The 23,842-nt window shown below is 38.8% G+C and overlaps 1 protein-coding gene across 1 annotated transcript in view; it reads right to left on the minus strand.

The window, feature by feature from the left end:
* Nucleotides 1-23,842, minus strand: part of CAPN3 (calpain 3) — a 30,350-nt gene that overhangs the window by 2,036 nt on the left and 4,472 nt on the right. Inside the window, exons 6-22 of the mRNA XM_070939909.1 lie at nt 21,135-21,266; nt 20,455-20,538; nt 20,018-20,103; nt 18,907-18,984; nt 18,577-18,737; nt 14,968-15,137; nt 13,362-13,373; nt 11,499-11,707; nt 10,562-10,598; nt 8,841-8,954; nt 6,258-6,329; nt 4,984-5,041; nt 3,483-3,547; nt 2,493-2,561; nt 1,917-1,995; nt 1,646-1,762; nt 544-602 (exon numbers count right to left, since the gene is read on the minus strand). Coding sequence (XP_070796010.1) covers nt 544-602; nt 1,646-1,762; nt 1,917-1,995; nt 2,493-2,561; nt 3,483-3,547; nt 4,984-5,041; nt 6,258-6,329; nt 8,841-8,954; nt 10,562-10,598; nt 11,499-11,707; nt 13,362-13,373; nt 14,968-15,137; nt 18,577-18,737; nt 18,907-18,984; nt 20,018-20,103; nt 20,455-20,538; nt 21,135-21,266 — 1,602 coding nt within the window. The remainder of the gene's footprint in view (nt 1-543; nt 603-1,645; nt 1,763-1,916; nt 1,996-2,492; nt 2,562-3,482; nt 3,548-4,983; nt 5,042-6,257; nt 6,330-8,840; nt 8,955-10,561; nt 10,599-11,498; nt 11,708-13,361; nt 13,374-14,967; nt 15,138-18,576; nt 18,738-18,906; nt 18,985-20,017; nt 20,104-20,454; nt 20,539-21,134; nt 21,267-23,842) is intronic.

Consider the following 23,842-nt stretch of genomic DNA (forward strand, 5'->3'; position numbering starts at 1 on the left):
TAAAGGCAACAAGGAACCCACAATGAATAAGAATGCAGTGACGTGTGCTAACTATCACTAGATACCATGAATGTTTTTCATCTGTGTTATGAGCTCTGCATTGGCTGCCAATAGGGGGCAATTTAAGCACTGATTTTGACTTGTGAAGTCTTACATGGATTATCACATATGAACGAGCAACTCTAGCTCCTTCAATAATTGACCCGCTAAATGTGAACAACTTGGGAAAAACTGTTCCTTACCCTTTGGAGTTCATAAAGACTAAGAGAAGGGGGAGAAAATGCTTCTCTGATATGGTCTCTATTGTGGAATAGTTTATCAGCAGATATTAGATTTGCTCTGTGTTGGTCTTTGGGAAGAAAGTTAAGATGAACCGCTTTCAGAGAGTTAGTTTGTTTTTCTAAGACAATTTTTTGTTTTCTGGTTTAAAAAAAATTTAAACATTTGTTATGAATTTTTAATTATTATACTATGGACATTCTTTTTTGTAAACTACTCAAAGTGGCATGCTTATCAGAGTTTAAGTAAATACATCAATATTACCTCTAAGACATTCAGTTTAATAATGCCATCTCCATCTTTATCAAAGGCTTGGAATGCACCTAACATGAGAGAAACATAAGGAAGCCAAGAAATTGGAATGGTATATACAAAATATTAGAACCACTATTTGTTCCCAATATTGTTAACTTTATCATTTAAATATTAATGGGAAATTCCTAGCTACTGTATACCATTCAGTCAGATAGTTTAACTTATATAACAGAATTACATAATCATCAACCATGAGCTGTATTTGTATTAGATGCTTTCGAGACTTTGAGATTTGAGAAAAAAAATCAATTTAGACAAGTAGATCTCTCCTTGTTATCCTTGTGGATAACATGGACTCAGTTTAAAGAGGCCATAATGGGACTCGACCATTTCAATTTGACCAAAGAATCGGCCTTTCCATGAAGCAGGCAATAACAATTTTATTGTATGCCACCCAGTCACTTGCTTGTGAGGTAGATGCTTATATAAATGATATAAACAAACAGTCTAATGAAATGCTATCTGTTTCTGCAAATACTGCCAGGTAATATTCATGCTGCAAGAGCTAAGGTAGCTAAAGAGACTAGAAAATCTTTACTTTAGGACAGGGGTCTCCAACCTTGGCAACTTTAAGACTTGTGGACTTCAACTCTCAGAATTCCTCAGCCAGTTTTGCTGAGGTTGGAGACCCCTGCTTTAGGACTCTTCTTCCAAAATAAATGCATTGCTGACTCCTAGTTCCTATACAATATATGAAGAGGAAGCACTATCTGCAAGGCCTAAAGTACAAAGAGAGAAAGGCTGAAGAGAAGAACGGCTGAAGCCCAGTTGGAAGACTCTATATGTCCCATCATCTGATTCTATTCATGAAACAACTTCACTAGGATCTTGCTAGCTACTAGCCAGCTGGTGCAAAGCTAGTTTGCCCCCTGTGATGTATCATGGATAGTGTGCATGCATGAACAAAGTGAACTAGCAATTTTAGGCTGCCGGAACTATTTTGTGGTAAAAAAAATTGTAGACTTCCCTGGTTATTTACGCCATATACTAAAAACTCTGAGATCTTGGAATTGAATAGCAAAATAGAGACATTTTAAAGAAATATACTCACGGAACATTCCTTCCAGTCGCACAAAACAACAGATAAAACTGTCAAAATCAATATTCATATTCTTGTTAGCGTAGCGCATATTAATTATATCATATAATTGGTTATTCAGTTGAAACCCTGAGGAAGAAAGAGATGAGAACGACCTGGTGGAGAGAAGTGACTTCTTTTCTCTGTGAAAAGCTACTTGTTACTGACACAAAGACCCAGACAGATAATAAGAGAAGATCCTGCCCCAAATTCTGTCAAAGAACCCAGCAAGCACCATACAAACCTGCGTCTTTAACTGCATTACGCATCTCATAGCTGCTAATGGTTCCTGAATTATCGGTATCATAACGCTTGAAAATTTTCTGGAAAAGCAAAAAGTGAAATAATCCTCAAGAGTTTGATGCATAAACTATTTTCCAGCATAAAAAATGCACTGTCCCAGAAATGCTGCTAAACTAAATCAGCCTATTCCAAAATTGGCTTTGAAATGATGAAGCAAAAATTAAAAAGAGAGGCTGAATCACACATGTGGACTAAATTATTTCCCAGGTTCCCCCCCCATCCCGCCCACAAAACACCCTTTCCTATACTTAGCTGTATATTTACAATATTTGCAGCCCTCTCTAATCATTTCCACTATAAGAACTGGATAACAAAGCTGCAATACACAATACAATTTATCTTGGGGCTTGGAAGGGAAGCACCACATAATTTCTTTCACATTCTTTAAAATAATATGTGAACAGAGTGTTAAAGATGGTGATTACTGGTGAATGACCAGTTGTTCTGTTTTGTATCCTCATTTCTGTTGTCATGTTCTGTTGTCTAGACCACAATTAATTCAACAAGACAAGAATACCTGCCAGCTTTTAATTTTAGTCCAAAGATGGCGAAATTCATCAAGATTTATTTTCCCGGAACCATCTGTCTGTGATAGTAGTTCAGTTCAAACTTTTCAAAGATTTTTTTTTTTTTAAATTTCCAGAAATGGAACATCTGAGATAAAACTTCTTAACTGCTTAGATAGTGAGATATTAGAGAAGAGACTCTTTAGACAAAGAGTAAGCCAAATCTGGGGGGCTGAGAGCCACAATGAAATGGCATGCAAGAACCCATGTTCTAACAATTGGAAAAGGCTAGAACAAAGTAATTAAAATCTACATTAAATAAAAATCAAATTAAATGATTCACACTATTATTAGTTCTTATATATTTCATGATTCTACCCTTCTACTGCATTAACATTTAACCATTTATTAACAATTTCATAGGGCAGTGTTTCTCAACCTTGGAAGCTTGAAGATGGGTGGACTTCAACTCCCAGAATCCCCCAGCCAGCACCGCGGTGCTGGCTGGGGGATTCTGGGAGTTGAAGTCCACCCATCTTCAAGCTTCCAAGGTTGAGAAACACTGTCATAGGGTCATTTATGTTTTTGTGCAGCCAAATTCAGCCGAGGGCTTCTGGTTGTAGATGATCCTTTACCCATGAAATAGAAGTGATGCTCTATCTTATGGAATGTTTCTTTAAGAATGAAAAAATTACTAAAACAATTAGGCAGTGATTTAAAAAAAATAATTATAAATAAAACTCATTGCACTACTCGGTACTATAATACGCTAACAATTATTTATTTTATGACTGCATATCCCACCCTGCTAAATCATGTTTTCCCACATTGCAATGATATAACTATTCTGGGCCAACTGTTGTGATTTTGCCCCCCCCCCCCCAAAAATCGCTAAACTTTATAATAGGAAACAAACCTTAAGAAGAGTGGAATAATAGCTTCTTAGAACAAGGAATTATTATTATTTTGTCTTCTAATGTTATATTAATGAGAAAGGATACATCCATTAAGGCAATCATGCTGCGGCAGGATTCTAAGGCAAAACCTTCTGTTTTCAAGTCTTTATCTAAAATGCAGTGAAATACTCTATTACTATATAAAATCAAAGCTAATTGTTGTCTTGGTATTGGTCATTTAAAATGTAAACCAGTTATTACATTAATTGAGCATTAAGAGACTTTATTAGCATTGTAATACATGCACATTCTTAGGGCCACCCAAAATTGCCTGTGTTATGGCCCGCCAGCGGCCTGTGTGGATTGTTGCTGATCCCGACGATGAGGAGGCTGGTGTGGTGTGCCAGCAGCCTATGCAGCCGGCGCTCGAGTCAGACAGCGAGGAGGCTGAAGAAGATGTAGTGCCAGAGACAGGGATTCAACCAGGGCCTTCAGAACCTCCAGAGGCTCCTTTAAGTGAAGAGGATGAAGTGGAGGAGCCTCTTCTCATTGCACGGGCATGCAGAGCTGCCAAAAGGCAGAAGTGGTTACTCAGGAGGAGGTCTCCTTGAGAGTAAGGCTTGGGGCTAATTGGCCACCCCCTTAGCCTATTTAAGTTTGCACACAGCTTGTAAAAAGCTGCAGGAAACAACGTTCGTTCGCTGATCATTGAGTTTGGATTTTCTCTGCAAACCTGGCTTCTGGGCTTTCTGCCAACTCTTGTAAGACTCTATCTTATCTGTGGAATTTCTGGCAGCTTGTTAAGAACATTTTATTAACAGCTTGCATTTGCAAAAGACTGTGTTTTGAAGTAAACTGAGTTTTGTTCGGAGTTTGTGTGTGCTACATTCTTTGGGATCCGTAGCTGGGGCAGAACAGCCTGTGCTGTTCTGCCCAGATGCTTCCAGATGCTTTTCAGGGTAGCTCCATGTAGAGTGCATGTGTAGAGCACATTGTAGTAATCCATAGGGAGATGGACCAGGTCATGAGTAACCGAGATAATTTACTAAAACTTTAGCCCTTCTAGCCACAGCTGCCGCCTGCTTCTTTAGAGTCAAGGTGAATCTCCAGATTATGCACTGGGTTTGCCTGGGGCGGTGCAACCCCCCAATATATTTAAAAAAATATTTTAAAAATATTTTTAATTGGCTTGTTATTTTAAATTGGGGCCAAATTAATATATATCTTTTTAATTGTTTTTAATGTTTGTATTGTATGTTTTTATCTGGCTGTACACCGCCCTGAGTCCCTCGGGAGAAGGTGTGGTATATAAATTCGAAATAAAATAAAAAAATAAAAAATAAACCCCATTCAAGACCGGAGATGATAAACCTGCTGCAACAATACAATGGATTTGCAGATGGCTTCATAATGAACGTGGCTACTTTTTGTGCCTCATATTCTGCACTATTATTTTGTACCGTAATGTGAAAAGTTCAGATCTAGCCTTTTGGATTTTATCACCATAATAACCTCATCAAATCATATTGTAAAATGAGACTTGTACATAAACCTGCATCTTTATATTCTCAGAGGTTACATAAGGAAAGAGAGAAGCAACACTTACGTTTTTTCAGAACATTGTTGAGGACATTCCTTAGTTCATCAGCACTGATTTCCATGTCCTGTAAGTCATTAAAAAAAAGAACTAAGGCAAATAGCCATAGAAATGAGACATTGCAAGAATGAGCACATTATGCTTAGATGGGTCAAACTATTGGGGTAATCCACATCATTTCTTGTCCATATCATTCAGTTATCCAAGCATCTCCTTGACTTATTTTCTGCTTCTAACATTGTAAAGTATTATTTGTTACTGACTTTAAGGTTGTTAGCAATATGCTCTTCAACTTCTTGAGTGGAATCATGTTGGAAAGAAATGATGTAAAGGGATTCTGGGCTTTGTTGCTCTGTCAGTGGGATAATTCTCCAAAACCAGAACTGGAGAGAAGCCAACAAAAGAAAAATGGAGTTTGAAAATGGACTGAATGAGCAAATGATTCTAGGAAAAAAATTCCCCATAACAGAGAGGCTGCTTGGCAGCACTTCAGAATGCTGCTGACTGGGCTGTTCCAAGCCTCCTTTCCTTCTTCCTTTCCAGACATGCAACCAAGAGCAGGAATGATTTTTAAGAATGTTCGGTAAGATTTTCCTAATTTGTTTTTTTCCCCCTTTGGTCCTTGGGATTTTGAACAGATTATGTTTGACTTTAAGTTCTTGGCTTCTTCTATCCCCAATTGAATAATGAACCCATCTTCATTCTTATCCACTGGAAGAATTCCTTCTGAACTGGGTATTCATAAATGTCTGGCAGATTTCTCCCAAAATTATGCTTGACAGCTGTTCTGCCACCTTTTTTAAAAAAGATAGGCTGATCAGCAATTCCAAGACTGCAGGCTCACCAAGAATCCCTGGTGACAATGGGAGTAAACCAGATTAAGAGCTTGTTTTTGATCATCACTAGCTCAATGTACATCCCTAATTTTTTCTCACTTACAGGAATCTGAAGTCTTATGCTACAATGGCCTAGGAATATATTTTCCTTCAGCTCTACAAGTGTTTCCATTTCACAGATACATTTATCTCAAAATCTTAGTTGCTTTTTCCAATTTTGCCCATCCCTCTCATGATCTCATCCAACAACTTGTCTTGTTCAACTTGCAGGTAGAACATCTGGGGAGGGCCCTTTTACCTTGGTCTATTTTTACTTATAGATTACAAAACTGAAAATCTTTGAAGTATTTTGGGTTTAGCTTTGCTTAGCTACAGGCATTGCATAAGGTATTTATTTGCCAGCTGCCAATGCTGGCCTGCTTTAGGAAATGGCAGCTATATACTTACATCCCCAGCAATTTGTCGGAAGATATTTCTGAACTGATTATCTTGTTCATTCTCTGTATCCCTTTCTGCAGGCTGTAAAGACATGGGATGAAAAAGATGAAGTGGACAGAAAGATTAATCTCTCAGCTTTTTGAAAGTAGAAGCGCTGTTTGATCCTTATGAGATACTTCATTGCAATTCATTGTTGAAATTATTTCTGTCCAGATTCCTTTCGAGGAAGAGATTTTCTGTCCTTTTTCTGGGTTGCTTCTTCCTGAGCTAAATTATTCATGAATTATTAATTTTAAATTATTGACAATATTTCTTTTAGTGGAAAACAATACAGGAACAATACAGCTAGTCCTTGTTTAGTGACCACAATAGGACTGGCATCTGGTTTGTTAAAGAAAGTGGTAACTAAGTGAAAAATTATATGACAGCGACTGTGCTTAGATTTACAGCATCATAAGGAAATGACTCCAAACAGAAAAGTGAGCCCAATGGTGGCGAAGATTTCTGGAACTTGACTTGAATATGCCAGAGATAAACTTCCAGATTGCCCACAGGCACTCCACAAGGGCTGTGACAGTTGCTCCCGACAGTTGCAAGATAGCAATCTCTGGTGGGTTTAGAGCTCTGGGAGATTAGGGAATAGCCATCTTGTTCAAACAGTGATTAGCACTTTTAAAAGGACACTGGGTTCTCATACAGGTAGTCCTCAACTGATGGCCGATGGTTTAATGATCTTTTGGAGCTCAATGGCCTCAGAAAAAGATGCTTTATGGTCCATAAAGCATTTTTGGCCATTGTAAAATGTTGCACCACCCCATATTTCAAGTGCTTGGCAAATGGCTCACATTTATGACTGATTCCAGGTCTTAAGCAATCTGATAATTTCTAAAAAAAGTTGTTGAGCTTGTCTGACTTGAAACTAGATTGGCACCGGTTATTAACCCTTCTGCAAATATCTTCAAAAGAACTAGGTTTTCCATCCCTCATCAAGTACAGATTCTATAAATCTATCTTTCCATTCTTTGTATCTACACATTTATCCACATGGCTCTCATTGATACTGTAGGATTGGTTGAAGTTGTAACTTATGGGGGAGAAGAGCAAGGAACCTCTTCTCATGGCAAAGGTATATCTACCACAGCAGTACAGCCAATCCATAAGAAAAGAAGTTTATTGGATAAGAATGGAAGGTATTCCAGTTAATAAAAAGAAAGACAGCCATGAAGTAGAATGACCTAACTCTATGGAATGAACTAAAATAATTTTTTACATTCTTTCTCTCTCTGTCTCTGTCTCTCTGTCTCTTTCCTTATAGCTAGTAAGCTACTACACAGTGAGTATGATTCTACTCAAATGGTGCAAAGTGGTATCAAAAAGTTTCTGCATCAACTCTGGACAGTAATTCTGATAAGAGTTGTTGGATATGTCTTGCTTATTCAATAAGGAAGGTAAATATTTAATATTAGATAATAACATAAATATTAAAGAATAAAAAGGTAAAGGTTTCCCCTACTTCGACTCTAGGTGCTCATTACCATTTCTTAACCAGTGTTCCCATGGTCATATGGCCAGCAACACTATGTGGAGAGGCACATGGAATGCTGTTACCTTCCCATCCACTTGCATTTGCATGCTTTCAAACTGCTAGGTGGGTAGGAGCTGGGGCATGTAACAGGAGCTCACCCTATTTTGCAGCTCTCAGATCTCAAATCTTGGCTGTCAGCTATCCAGTTAATAAGCTCACCATCTTTAACCACTGAGCCATGGTGCCCTCATTAAAGAATAAATATTTTCTAATTCTCTAAGGAAGGTAAATACTACATCCGAAAAGACTTGCTTGCCATGTTGATTTAGCAATCAGAATATGTGGGGATGACCTTGAGAGAGAGTGGGAAGAACTACTGCCAGGGGTATAGACAGATTAAAAAACAGCTTGGTTCACAGATGGATTGTGGGCATGCCAACATCTAGAACAGTGATGGCTAACTTTTTTGCCATCGTGTCTCAAAAGCGGGGGGAGCATGTGGCAGTTGTACGTGTGTGTGCCCTCACACATAATTACATGTGTCCCCCCAGCATATGAGCACGTGAACCCCCCCTGCTTCCCCTGCTTTTGGCACGTGATGGCACAGTGGGACCGGTAGGGCCATTTTTAGCCCTTCCCAGGCTCCAGACCCTTTCTAGGAGCCTGGGGAGGGCAAAAACGGCCTTCCCAGTCCCCCACTGGAGGCCCTCCAGAGGCCAGAAACGGCCTGTTTCCCAACTTCCGGTGGGCCCGGAAGGCCCAAAAATCAGCTGGCCGGTGTGCTCCGTGTGCCACCTGTGGCCACCGATATGGCTCCGCATGCCACAGGTTCGCCATCACGGATCTAAAAGGTACCCACCCTGATTTTTTGGGCTGTAAAAGCGACAAGGAAGAAATGCACTTTCAGACTTGTAAGATTCTATTAATGTAACCTTACAATAAAATATACCAGTAGTTAGTTAATCTGGACATGCTTCCTATCTGGACTACCTCACAGGGCTGACACCACTTTAACATGCTGATTGGTTAGAGTTCATGCAAGTCCCTCATGCTGGTAGATATAACACCTCTGTGTTCTTCTTGTGTTTATCTGGACTTGTTTTTTCCTTGTCCTTTCTTGGCCCCTCGCCACCTTTCAGATTTTTGATCTTGTTTGCTCTGTCTGAGACAAAGATGATTGGCTACCGGAAAGAGGAAAAGCAGAGAAGCAGGAACTAATCAATTTGTGATAGATTAAAGGATAGGATAGCATTTTCACAAAGAAGATTCTTCTCCCTTTGTGCTCTCTCCCTCTCCCCCCCCCCCATACACACACACACACACACACACACACACACACACACACAGAGTCATATCACACAGTAAACAAACTGTGTCATGTGCAGAGAGTGAAGAAAGTTCAAGACTCGGGCTTTTCTCACTCTAAACTCTTTCCAGTGGCTCTCAATCTTTTCTTCATCACGGGCCCCCTTTAAATTTTGTGGCCACAGACCCCCCAAGGCTTAACTCAAAATTTAAATCATAACATTTCTTCAAGTCTTCATGGACCTCTGTGACAACATTGCAGCCCCCAGGGTTCTGTGCACCACAGGTTGAGAACCAGTGGTCTATGTCATGCATAGGGGTGTTGGGTGTGTGTGTTAAAAAAGTCAAGATGTAGGTCGGGATCACACAATTGAAAAGTTGTTTATTTGCATCTCAGTTGCCATATTGTTGTGGCCCGTCAGCGGCCTGTGCAGTTAGTAGCTGATTCCGAAAGCGAGGAGGCTGGTATGGTGCTGCGCTAGCAGCCTGTGCAGCTGGCGCTCGAGTCAGACAATGAGGAAGCTGGAGAAGATGTGGTGCCAGAGGCGGGGATTCAGCCAGGGCCTTCAGAACTTCGAGAAGTTCCCATAAGTGAAGAAGAAGAAGAGGAGGAGCTTCTTTTCGATGCATGAGCGCGCAGAGCTGTTAAAAGGCAGGAGTGGCTCCTCAGGAGGAGGTCTCCTCGAGAGTAAGGCTTGGGGCTAATTGGCCACTCCCCTAGCCTATTTAAGGAAGGACAACGACTGATGCAATTTGCAGGAAACAACTTCATTCATATTCCTTCACGTCTTGATTCCAGAAATGTTTGACTCAGCTCTTATTTATCTCTTATCAGTTTTCCTGTAAATTGCTTTTGGGCATTCTGCCAACCACAATAAGATTATAGTTATCTGAAATACTGTGCCTCAGAACTGAGTTATTATTCTTTGGATTCTTGTTGGCTGTTAATGAAGTTAAATTAACAGCCCTTGTTCAGAAAAGACTGATTTAAACTGTACTTGTGTTCGAACAACTACTAAGAAAGCTCATTAGTAGTCCTTAATTAATAAACTAAGGTTTGTATGGACTTTGTGTGTGCTGCGTTCTTTGGGGTCCATAGCTGGGGCAGAACACATATTGAGCTTTTAAAAGCCCTTTTCATGAACATCACTAGCTATACCTTTAGTTAATGTTTGATGAAGTATAAATGCTGCAGCATCAGTTTTAAAGTACTCGGAAAGTCTATATGATTCTTTATTGCAATTATTCCTAAGCACAAATACCAACAATGTAGAAATGAACCAAATAAACAAATAAATAATATTTCAAGTAGTAGCAGGGAGGATGATTCTACCTCAAGTGGTGCAAAGTGATACCAAAAAGTTTCTGCACCGACTATAAACATGTAATGAAGCCTGAGAGAACAACAAACATATCACTTTTGTGGAGCTTCATACTGAAAAGAAATAATTCAAATTTAAGACACCGTATAGAATGTACTCACCGAGATATTTCCTGCTTCAATCTTGTTTTCAACTTCCCTATAAGAAAATCGAAGAAATGGAAAAAAGAAACAAATGTTAAAGTATCCCGTTCTCTATTTGGTTTGGAAAAAATGAAATTAAGTGGCTTCTATTCATATCTTTAGAGATTATCACCACAACACTGATGTGGATGATAAACAGGAGGGCGAGAACATCAAACCCTGAGGGACCCACAAGTTAGGGGCTTTGGGCTCAACTTCTCGTCACCTGGCAACATTGTCTACAACTGGCCACAAAGAAAGAAGAATAAGCATCACAATTCTGTGATTCCCACTTTCAAATCCTGTAGCCAGTGCAAAGAAATACAGGTAGTCTTCGACTTACATCCACCATTGAGCCCAGAATTTATGTTACTAAGTGAGAAATTTGTTAAGTGGGTTTTGCCCCATTTTATGACTTACATTTGTCAAGTGGATCACTGCAGTTGTCAAATTAGTAACATGGTTGTTAAATGAATTTGGTTTCCCCATTGAGTTTGCTTGTCAGAATGTCGCAAAGGATGATCACATGACCCTGCAACCGTCATAAATATGAACCAGTTGTCAAGTATCCGAATGTAAATCACATGATCATGGGGTTGCCCCAAATGTGCCGCAAATCTCAAATCTAAGGAAATTCTTGCAAGATTTTTCCATCCCATGAGATTCTGGACATTTTAAGATATTGCAGTGTTTGAAATTTTATTTTTATTTTGAAATAAAAATTGGTCCACAATCACCATCTAGTGGTGTCATGGAAATTAGTGGGCCCAAAGATGCTGTCTTGCTGACTTCTGCATTCTCACTTAATATTGAACAGGACTGGAATAAAAAGTGCTGGAACAAACATAAAGCAATATGTGTGTGCATGTCTGTGGTTTGAAAGTGTTGAAATCCAAAATGGGAATCTTTTACTTACTCTGAAAGACTTCTTTTTTCTGAGAAAACTCTCAGGATAAATTCTCCTTCTTGGTGGGGTTCATAGGTTGATGGGATGATGACATACTCATTTGGTGGTAGACGGAAGCGTTCTGCGATTTCTCGCATGTTTATGTAAGACTTGCATTTTACTTTGGAGGCATTGTAAAGGAAAAAATCCTTCTGTAAGTGTTTCTTGTCACCCTGCATCTGTAAACATGAACTGGGTAAAATATACATATGGCCTGCATGTACAAGACAGAGGACATCCTCATATTGGTACTTTAAAATAAACTGAAATTAAAACTGTGGGACACAGAAAAGTCACAATTACAATGATTTATAACTTACAGCCATTCATTCAGCAACTCTTCAAAACTACAACATTGAAGAAAGTGATTTACAACTGGTCCTTGCACTTTCAACTGTCGCAGCATTCCCATAGTCATATGTTGACCCCCCCTCCTCTCTGTGACAGTCCCTCAAATACTGGAACACTGCTATCATATCATCCCTGGTCCTTCTCCTCACTAGACTAGCCATACCCAGTTCTTGCAACCGTTCTTCATACGTTTTAGCTTCCAACCCCAGATCATCTCTGTTGCTTTTCTCTGCACTTTTTCTAGAGCCTCAACATCATTTTTATAGTGTGGTGACCAAAAGTGGATGCAGTATTCTAGGTGTGGTCTTACTAAGTCTTTATAGAGTGGTATTACTACCTCACATGATCTTAATTGTATCCCTCTGTTAATGCAAATTAGGATTGCATTGGCTTTTTTGGCTGCCACTGTATACTGCTGGCTCATATTTAATTGATTGCTCACTCCAAGATCCCTCTCATAGTTACTGCTTTTGAGCCAGGTTTTACCTAATCAGTATGTGTAATTTTAGTTTTTCTTGCCTAACTGTATGACTTTACTTTTCTCTATAGTATGTTGAATTCATTTTGTTAGATAGGGCCCAGTGTTCAAGTCTGTTGAGATCTATCTGGATCTTGCCTATCATCAGGGCCTATCCTCTGGGTTGTTGGCTATCCGCCTATCCGCTGGGTTTTGCTTCACAAAACCGTGAACTGCCCAATGTATGGGATCTTTTCAAGTTGACAGAAAAAATATTTGAGATCTCCTACAACTATGACTAGTATCATGTCTAGTTATTCCAAACTTCTTTGACTTATTAATTACTGTAGGGGCATCATGAATAAGACTTTTGACAAGAACCTGAGGATTTAAATAATTTTCCAAAGTCTTGTGGTAAGGAAAAACTCATTTGGGTCAAGTTCAATTTCTGTTCAACTCATAAAAATTATTGTCAACAGAACATGTTTTCTATGGCCTTTTTTTTAGAGCTTTTTGAGTTAGGATTCCCTGATATCTGCCTTTCAAGAACTAACTGATCCTGATGTAATTTAGGGCTTTCTGTTGGATAGGAAAATTATCCTAAGATACCAGTTCAAATCCTATATGATTTGCCATCACTTTATTGATATTGCCAGCTGTTGGATAAACTATCTAAAATAATGTCATAAATTGTAAGGAGGTTGGGTATGCCTGTAACACTTTAACAGATGTAAAAGTCATACAGTAAAATGATCAACATTATTGTACTTTCTATATATAATGGGCCATATGTAAAATTCTATTTCTATTAATACAAGTTTCAAATGCTCTGTGGGATGTGAATTATTTGAGTATGTACTTGAATGCATAATTTGGATTACTAATGTAGATTCTTTTGAGACAGATTTTCACCTAATGGTCACTAAGAAATCTAACCTGGAAACTTCTGAAGAGTGAAGTAGAAAAGGAGTTGTATTCAAAATGTTACCCAAGCAATTAACAGGTTTTTCACAGTCTGCTCTTACCTCTTTCGGCACCTAAAAAGCAAGCAAGGTAGAAATACCATTAGGAAAGGAGGGAAAATGTCATATGATTCAAAATTTATGTTCACAGTTTTGGCAAATGCACGTTCAGTTTAAGATCTTTCTAACACTTATTAAATATTGTAGTTACACATAGTAGTAATGGTTGTAGTTCCATCTACTTTTAAGAAACCTTAAGCCAGGTTATATACAGTAGTCCTTGACTAACAATAGTTTGTTTAGTGACTGTTCGAAGTTACAATGACACTAAAAAAAGTGATTTATGACCATTTTTAACACTTACGACCGTTGCAGCATCCCCATGGCAACAAAATCAAAATTTCAGATGCTTGGCAACTGACTCATATTTATGATGGTTGCAGGGTCCCAAGGTCATGTGATCCCCTTTTGTGACCTTCTGACAAGCACAATGAATGGGGAAGCCAGATGTGTTACTAATTTAATGTGTTACTAATTTAATAACAGCAGTGATTCACTGCAATCCTGGGCACTTTTTTTTTGTTAAACTTGGGGAGATTAGGAACTTGTTTTGTCTTTAGCAAGTATATTGAAAGCATAGATAAAATTGTGATATCAAAATGGGTAATCCGGGAAGACACTTTCATTTATGGTTTAATGTGTTAAAAGGAGCAAAGGTTGAAGGACTTTTTGTGGTTGTTGACACTGTTTTAAGATTCTAGTGCACAGATCCAAAGAAGTTTTAAAATAGCAGATCATTGTTAGAAAGCCATAAATTAAAAATAGAAATGTCAAAATGCAGTATACATTCTCTTTCAGTCAATTATCAATAATAATAACCATATTTTCTTTATTCTTCAATAATACCTTCACCCTTACTCTTTGATTAAGGATAATTGCTACTGGATTTGACTGAATTTAAATTAGTTTACTGACTCAGTTGGTAAAGTATCAAATGAGAAATATTTAATTGCTACCACTGTACCCTCTTCCATTCATATTTTGATTCAACCATGAAACGAGATGAGATTGGGTTTTTTTAAAGTTCCAAGCAAGACATTTCTAATTTAAGTTGGGCATAGAAACAGTAATACTTAATTTTTGGCATGTGGTATTTAAAAAGAAACCTAATACTTATATTTTATACTTTGGTCCAAGTAGGGGTAGATTTTGACTTACAATCGTTCATTTAGCAACTCTTCAAAGTTACAATGTCACTGAAGAAAGTGTCTTATGATCAGTCTTCACGCTTATGACTCTTGCAGTGGTCACATAATCACAATTTGGCAACTGGCATGTGTTTACAATCATTGCAGTGTCACAGGGTCATATGATCTCCATTTGAGACCTTCTCAGCTGACTTCTGACAAGCAAAGTCAATGGGAAAAGGCAGATTTGCTAAACAACCGTGTGATCTGCTTAAGACCACAGCAGAAAAGATTGTCAAATTGGGTGCAGTCATAAGTTGGCTCATTTAATGACTGTATCGCTTAGTGATAGAGGTGCTGGTCCAAGTTGTGGTTGTAAATCAAAGACTTACCGGTATATATATATAACTGGGCTGGAATCTGACCAGTTCAATTGTGAAGCAGTAGGATGTGATTAATCAGTAGCCTGGTGACTAACGTACCTCATAGATGGCAAAACCAATTGTGAGGAGATTGGCTCCTAGTCTGCGCTCTTTTCTCCTGTTTTTCTGCATCAGTGCCACCAGGAAGCTGCATATCACCTCAGTATCTTCTGGATCATCATCTTCTTCCAGGAGTTTCAAACGATATTGGGGATTGGTCCAAAAAGTGTCTGCAAATGGCGCCCCCAATTTAAATTACATTTTAGTTTCCTACACAATGTTTTGACAGTTTCCATAACATTATGGACTCAGTGCCACTAGATATGCTTTAAGAAAATCTCAATGGCCTGAAGGGTTAGGCTCAAGAAGACTTGTTGAAATACTTACGGCAGAGTTTTTCCACCTTGGCAACTTTCAGATCTGTGGACTTCAACTCCCAGAATTCCTCAGTCAGCCTTGAGTTGCCAAGAATGAAAACTACTGCTCTAAAGAACTCTATAAACCTGTTTGACTATAAGCTGTTTTTAATTGCTATCAATAAATATATTTTAGATTTTAGATTTAAAATAATCTAAATTTCAAGGCCACACTTGGAATACTGCATTCAGTTTTGGTCGCCATGATATAAAAAAGATGTTGAGACTCTAGAAAGAGTGCAGAGAAGAGCAACGAAGATGATTAGGGGACTGGAGACTAAATCATATAGAGAACAGTTGCTGGAATTGGGTATGTCTAGTTTAATGAAAAGGACGGGGGGTGACATGATAGCAGTGTTCCAATATCTCAGGGGCTGCCACTAAGAAGAGGGAGTCACACTATCCTCCAAAGCACCTGAGGGCAGGACAAGAAGCAATGGGTGGAAACTAATCAAGAAAAGAAGCAACTTAGAACTAAGGAGAAATTTCCTGACAGTTATAACAATTAATCCATGGAACAACTTGCCTCCAGAAGCTATGAATGCTTCAACACTGGAAGTTTTTAAGAAGAGATTGTCTGAAATGGTATAGGGCAGTGATGGCTAACCTTTTTGCCATCGCGTGCCAAAAGCGGGGGGAGCGCGGGGGGTCATATGCACACGTGCCCACACAATTCTATGTGTGGCCCCCCCATGCTCCCCCCACTTTTGGCACATGATGGCCCGTTGGGCCCGGTAGGCCCGTTTTTCACTCTCCCCAGGCTCCAGAGCCTTTCTAGGAGCCTGGGGAAGGCGAAAATGGCCTTCCCTACCCCGGAGGCCGGAAACAGTGTGTTTCCTGACTTCTGGTGGGCCCAGAAGGCCCGAAAATCAGCTGGCTGGCGCACGCATATGTGCCGGAGCTGAGCTAGCATGCCCACCGATATTGCTTCAAGTGCCACCTGTGGCACCCGTGCCATAGGTTTGCCATCACTGGTATAGGGTTTCCTGTCTAAGCAAGAGGTTGGACTAGAAGACAGCCAAGGTCCCTTCCAACTCTGTTAGTTCTATTCTATTCTATTCTATTCTATTCTATTCTATTCTATTCTATTCTATTCTATTCTATTCTATTCCATTCCATTCCATTCCATTCCATTCCATTCCATTCCATTCCATTCCATTCCATTCCACTCCACTCCACCCCACCCCACCCCACTCCACTCCACTCCACTCCACTCCACTCTACTCCATTCCACTCCACTCTATTCTAAAAAGAAATGTAAAAACATTATACATTTAAAAATCTCCATTAACATATTAGTAGGAGCAAATTTAGAATAGGTAGAATCCTACAGTATTTAGGAGGACCTAATACCAATGGTTTGCCCAAAGCTTGACCTATATAACCTCTTTAGAAAAATGCCTGATTGAAGAATGGTATTTTTCAGTTGAATCTAAGCAACTGTTTTTGTATGTTTTCCCATTTCTTCTTCTACAGTAGTGGCCAAAATTGTGGAAACCTTTTTGGGAAAAGTGTATTTTCTAAAACTAGCTAATAACACCACTTTTTTTTTTTTGAGTAGTACCATAAAATTATATATCAATGGAAAGATAATTTAATCAAGAATGTAATGCAATAACGTTTATGAAGGAATTGCTATTAGAAAAGCAGTTACAGTATAAAGAAGAAAAGTGAAACACATAGAAAATACGAGATATACAAAAATTATCACCATGTCAGTTAATACTTAGTTGGGTAACCTTTAGCATGGATTATGGCCTTATAATGTCTTCCCATGGAGTGAACCAAGTCTTTTAGTTCTGCAGCTGTTATAATGTGAAACCAAGATTGAATGTTTGCTTCTATTAACCAGGTTTTATTGCGGGTTGCTTCTGACTAACAAGTTTCTTTAGTTGGCTGGCTCCATAGATTTTTGATTGGGTTAAGATCTGGGCTATTCCCAGGCCATTCCAGCAGTGGAATATGATTATATTGAAGCTCCAGAAAAAAGGTGTTATTAGTCATCAAGCTCAAAAATATACTTTTCCCAAAAGCTTTCCACAATTTTGGCCACTACTGTACATATTCCTACATATCCCCTCTCATTAATCTAAAGGAGGCTTTTCTGCATGAGGTCTGGCTACACTATGGCAATGTCACCAATTAAAGAAATTCCCCTTTCATCTATTTGCCCCCTTCATCATGTTGATTGATTATACCGGTGCTTCTCAGCCTCAACAACTTCTTAAAGCATGCTGGCTGGGGAATTCTGGCAGATTAAGTCCACACCTCATAAAGTTGTTGAGGCTGAGGAACATTGGATTATAGGGTACCTGTATAGGCTTCCATGAATACGACATGGACTTCCTACCAGTGGTGGGTTTCAAAATTTTCTACTACCAGTTCTGTGGATGTAGCTTGGTGGTCATGGCATGGCTTGGTGGGTGTGGCAGGGGAAGGATACTGTAAAATCCCCATTCCCACCCCACTCCAGGGGAAGGTTACTGAAAAATCCCCATTTCCTCCCAATCAGCTGGGACTTGAGAGGCAGAGAATAGATGGGGGCGGGGCCACCCAGAGGTGGCATTTATCGGTTCTCCAAACTACTCTAAATTTCCGCTACTGGTTCTCCAGAATTGGTCAGAACCTGCTAAAACCCACCTCTGCTTCCAACCCACTATTCAAAGCACTATGCTACAAATCTGCCACAGCAGAAACATCTGAAAAGGAATCCTTTCTTTGGTTTCAATTTGGTTTCAAAATATTGCAAGAGGAATGCACCACTTTAGAAGAGGCATTCTGTCAGTGCTTCAAAGTAGTCCAGAAAAAAATACTTTCAAAAATACTTACCCTCCTTCCCTGTGTTTAGAGAGAAGAGGGTCCCTTCTGAGATGTTTTCTGCCCTCTCTCCTTCCTTTAGACTTACTGTAGATTGATCAGACAGTTGTCTAGGCCAGGGGTTTCCAACCTTGGCAACTTTAAGACTTGAGGACTTCAACTCCCAGAATTCCTCAGCCAGCCTTGCTGCCTCAGTTGCCAAGGTTCGAGACCCCTGGTCTAGGCTGCTTCTGTATCCCAAGGTTATTCTCACTGCATGTTACACATTCTCTTTTGAGTTTGAGAGATCGCAGAAAAAACTCCTCTACAATGACTACCACTATTCAGCTTTTTAAAAAGATTTGTATAGAAATAATTATTCACAGCAAAACCTGTTTATATTCTCCATTCAATTCAAGAATTGACTTAACCAAAGTATCCCTAACACTTTATTTACCTGGATAGTTACGACAACCACCTGCAGTGCTGCCTCGCACCCATTGTCCTTCCGTGACGGAAACTGTCCATGTGTGAAGCTTATCAGCCTCAAGGGTATCAGGGGTGAGATTACAAATCTCCAATTTTGTGAAATATCTCAGAAAATCTTGAAATGATATCCTACAGAGTGGGAAACACGAACACAAATATCATGAGATAGCAACAACATGGTGCACTTCATATGATTGGTGCTTGTATACTCAGGTTAGGATGTTAAAAGCAAAAATAAAAGGATTTTTCAGAAAGAAATCCATCTTTTTTAAAAAGACAAAGAAACTTGAGTATTTACCAAAACTCTCCATCCTCTGCAATTTTATGTTGCAAGCGGACCTTCTCGGCGTTGTCAATGTTATTCCATTCATCTGAGCTACAAGAAAAGGAAGAACCTTTTTCAGCTGATGAAAATGGAGTTACTTCTTCAATCATAAAGCAGAAAGAGGTTTTTCAGTTCATAATCTATGAACAAAGTTTATTTTTTATTAATTTAGTAAATACTGAATTTAGTTAAACTGCTTCTTTTTTGTAGTTCATCAACTGCAAATTGAAATTGTTGTTCCTTACCTACAATTACACCACTGACTAAAATATTACAAATTATCATCCTCTTAAACATAATAGAGAAGTAGTTTCAATTCTTTCAGCTTCTCTGGAATTTTTCTCGGGGGAAAAAAAGGCCCGTAACTTCCATGTTTGTTTTCAGGCCATTGTGATTCTTTCTCTGTGTGTGTGTGTGTGTGTGTGTGTGTGTGTGTGTGTGTGTGTTAGATAAAGCTTTTAAGCTGCTCAGAATTGCTTGGAGTCATCCTGGCTATAAATTTTATCTCTCTATGTATGCATCAATAAATAAACATTTGAAGCATAAAAACTGGTTTCAACTTTCATTCTTAAATCTAGATGAGTCCAAACTTCAACCCAAATACTTAGGGATGAAATTTCTCTTAATGAAGTTTACTTACACAAGTCTCAGTTGATTACTCAAAAATTGTGCTTCCCATGGAATCTACATGAGAAAGTGTGCTCTTTCAGATAAGAAAAATATTGAAGGGGTATATATGTGTATATACACAAAAACACATGGCATACTATTCTGCTTTATTTAAAAATATATATTATTGAATCACTGAATCAGGAATATGCAATATGTATAACCTTGATCCTGCCATCCTTATCACATTTAAAGTAATTATCCTTTATATTTAAAATAATTGTCAAGCGATGTCAAAGAAGAGTCTTAAAAAAATAAGATGGACAAAGGAAAAACATTTAATTTCTGACTTTCACATCAGACCAGGAACAAGTTGGTAATGTTTCCAAGCAAACTAAAGAATACAAGTTTATCAAGTGAAATTACCATGAATTCTGTTAATCAGTGGCTTCCAAGAAGATTAGTTTTTACTTGCCTATCACTCCAAGCTCCATTCCATTCTACTTGTCCCCAGGGATTTCTGAGCCGCACCAGTTTTATCTTCTCCCGTTTAAGTGTTGTCTTGATTATAGGAAGGGGAAAAACACATAATTAGAGATACTCTGAAATATCATAGCATATAAGTTCTTACAGATTCTGATCTGTGGCATACAGGAGGAAACAACTGGTCAGTCAGCTAAATCAGCCAAATCAACTTGGAGGTAATAGACATCACAGGCAAACAAAATGTGGATATTAGTGAAATTTTTCCAAAGTTATTTATGTTTCACCACTAATCATAAACATCTATTCCTTTTTTTTAATATTGAAATTGCTTGGTACAAAATCTTGTATAGGAAGATTTTATCCATTAACAAAAATTTTTTAATGGATGTCAGGCTTGTTGATTAAGAAATAGAATTCCATACTTACGTCTTCTACTCCTGTGACTGAATATGCATGGCCTGTGACCAGTCCATTAGTCATGCGCCTTTCATACAACAATGGAATGATGGTCTGTTAAAAGCAGAAAAAGCTTGTTGGAATCATTATAGGACCTATAAAAAGCTAACAGTTTACTTCTTGGTCAGATGTGCTCAGAACATCTAATTCTGAGTCAAGTGAATGGTTCTGATTATCTCCTACAAAACTATATCATAGTTTTGATTCTATATCATAGAATCAAGAACTGTAGAAGTGGAAGGACAAGCATCTTCATGTCCAATGCTTTGTTACTGTTGGAGACTAACTATCCCAGTTCGGAGGAGGAGTCAAATGGGGAATTAGTCTGGAGTCATTATGTAAGTTCAAGAAGGCAAGGTCTGAACCTCCCTCTTGAATGCATTGGATTTTATATAGTACTTGATAATGCCTGTATACTCTAGTTTTGTTGGGAAAAAATAGTAAAATACCCCAATAGATTATAATTTAAAAACCAAGTGCTTGCTTGCTAATTGTTATTGAAGAGATAATTCCAACATCATTCATCATAATATTCTAAAATTCCAGTGCTACAACTTGAACCTAATGCAAATCTTTCAAGAGATGCAATTTGCGAAGATGGCATAAAAAACACATGGTTCTTACTGGTAACACATTTGAATAATACAGACCCGGATTGTTCTGTCTTCTGTTTCTTCAATTGACTCATTCAAAAATTCAAAGTCCACTTTTTGCAACTTTTGGGCAATGAATTGTCCAATATCAGTTGTAGGGGCACTTCCATAAATAAATCCTGAACTGTCCTAGGAGAGAAAAATAAAAGGAAAAGTAGGAGATATTATGAAAAATAAGGCAGTGATATAGCAAAATAATAACTGAATATTATAATTGAATAAAGTGTGCCTTACAACATAAAATCTCTTCAGAGTTTAATTTTTATACTGTGTGTTGTTGAACATTTAAGCAGAATATTCAGAATATATATTTATGAATATTGTTTTAATGTGTTGCTTAATATTTATGCAGAGTATTTAAATAAATGCAGTGACACTATAAAATCAAATAAGGCACAGTCACATATCTAAAATCCACCTAACAGAAGGAACAAACACCCCATCAGAATAGATGGAGCTGCTTGTTTACATCTGTAATGAAGCTCCAATTTAATCATAAATCTCTTCTTTTTCATTTATTGAGCCTTGGTGGCACAGTGGTTAGAGTGCAGTACTTCTGCTGACTGCTGGCTGATTGAACTGCAATTAGGCAGTTCAAATCTCACCAGGCTCAAGGTTGACTCAGCCTTCCATCAGTGGTGGGTTGCCCCCGGTTTGGACCGGTTCTATAGACTGGTAGTAAAACCAGAGGAAGGCTCCGCCCACCAACCCCAATGTCATCAGAACGCTTCTGCGCATGTGCAGAAGAGCGTGTGAGCAAAGAGAGAGCACGCACAGCCCCGTTGCGAACCAGTAGTAAAGGTAAGTAGAACCCACCCCTGCCTTCCATCCTTCCAAGGTGGGTAAAATGAGGACTCAAATTGTTGGGGGCAATATGCTGACTCTGTAAACCGCTTAGAGAGGGCTGTAAAGCACTGTAAAGCAGTATAAAAATCTAAGTGCTATTGCCATTGTTACAGAATGTTGTTACAGATGATCTGTAAAGCTGGGCAGCCACTTCTGAGCCCCTTCATCCACTTGCTTGTCTTAAGATAAGCAATCTTAAAGAGAAACCCCTCTGAACTCTCTGAATCCAGTCCCTCCTGAAAGACTAGACTTGAAACCAGCAGGATGACCTGAAGTAGGTTCTTCCATTCAATTAAACCTGCAGTTATAGGCCCAAGGAGAATGCCTGTGGTATCTGGTCACCTTAGACCTTAGAAGCATAACTTCCTAGGTCCCTGAAGAAGCCATAAGGTTTCACAGCCTAGAAGAGTCAGCCAGCATCACTTGATCTGCTGTATCCAGTGTCAGAGAAAGGAATGATAGAGCAAGGAATGCTCTATCTGAATCAAGGAATGTGCTGAGTTAGCCTGGCTAAAAAGTACCAGTGTCTATTTTTTGCATACAGGTAGGATTTTCAGCTCTTTCTGATTTTCCCTCCCTCTTCCTCTGTTGTCCTTTTTTTCCCCATCTATTTATCAATTAATTATTCTAGTACCACTACTCATTTCTTTATGCAAAACATTCCCTTTCCAAGGCAAATAAAATAATTGCACATAGGATACATTGGATTGGTCCTTTTCCCTACAAACTGCACTGTACCCATTGTTCCATTACTATTCTTCAAAGATTTATTTGAATGCTATTTTATCAACGGATGCTTTTTCCACAACAATTACACGTTTCCCTTTTACGTCTATTTCTCAATGTTGTGCTTTCATTGTATCACCTCCCTTGACACCCGAAGCTGTAAAAGAGGAAGTAAAGAAGAAGATTGCTCATTATTCTCCAACCTATTCCCTGAGGCAGGTGAGGTCACCATTTTTGAGATCCAGATTTACTATAGGATCCATAGCTTTTAAATACTCTTCAGTGCAAATATTTCATTTGCATATTGGACTCTTGCTGTGTTACACTCTCAAGACTCATTCTGTGCCCAGCTATCACCTTGATTTTGTTGCAGGGGTGGGATTCTACCAGTTTGGACCAGTTTGGGAGAACCGGGAGCTCCGATGATCAGCTGAGAGCAAACCAGTTTGCTCCGACGATCAGGGCCCACCCTCCCGCCCCTGCGCTTTACTTACCTGTATCTTGATAGCTGATTAGTGTGGCAGAGTGGATTGCCACGCCTCAGCTGTTTTAATTCCATAGAATTAATGCGGAAGGCAGTGGTGAAATTCAAAAATGTTCCCTACTGGTTCTGTGGGCATGGGTTGGTGGTCATGTGACTGGGTGGACGTGGCTTGGTGGTCATGTGACTGGGAAAACCAACTATTACACTTTACACAAAAATAACACAAAAGCTACACAACTGAGTCACACACAATGCAAAAGCAGCCGGACTTCACACAAAATGGCTCCTGCAACAAGCAGGAACCTCACAGAGTCATAGAGAACTCAAAAACAAACTATCACATTTTAAACAAAAATACCGGTTCGGGCAATAGGTAGTAAAAAAATGCTTTAAAAAGTAAAAAAAAAAATTCCTAAGATCGTGCGGCACAGCTGATTGTCACAGCTGATTGTGGGAACCTTTTTTTAAAACTTTTTTAAAGCATTTTTTTTATTACATATTGCCTGAACCAGTAGTAAAAAAATGCTTTAAAAAAGTAAAAAAAAAAAGTGCAGATGATCAGCTGTGCCGCACAATCGTCAGAACTTTTTTTTTCTGGCAAACCAGTAGCATTTTCACTAGTGGTTTGGGAGAAACACCCTGAACCGGT

This window comes from Pituophis catenifer, unplaced genomic scaffold, assembly GCF_029215685.1.
Source record: "Pituophis catenifer annectens isolate HBS135680 unplaced genomic scaffold, rPitCat1.0.hap2 SCAF_1, whole genome shotgun sequence".
Classification (NCBI taxonomy): domain Eukaryota; kingdom Metazoa; phylum Chordata; class Lepidosauria; order Squamata; family Colubridae; genus Pituophis; species Pituophis catenifer.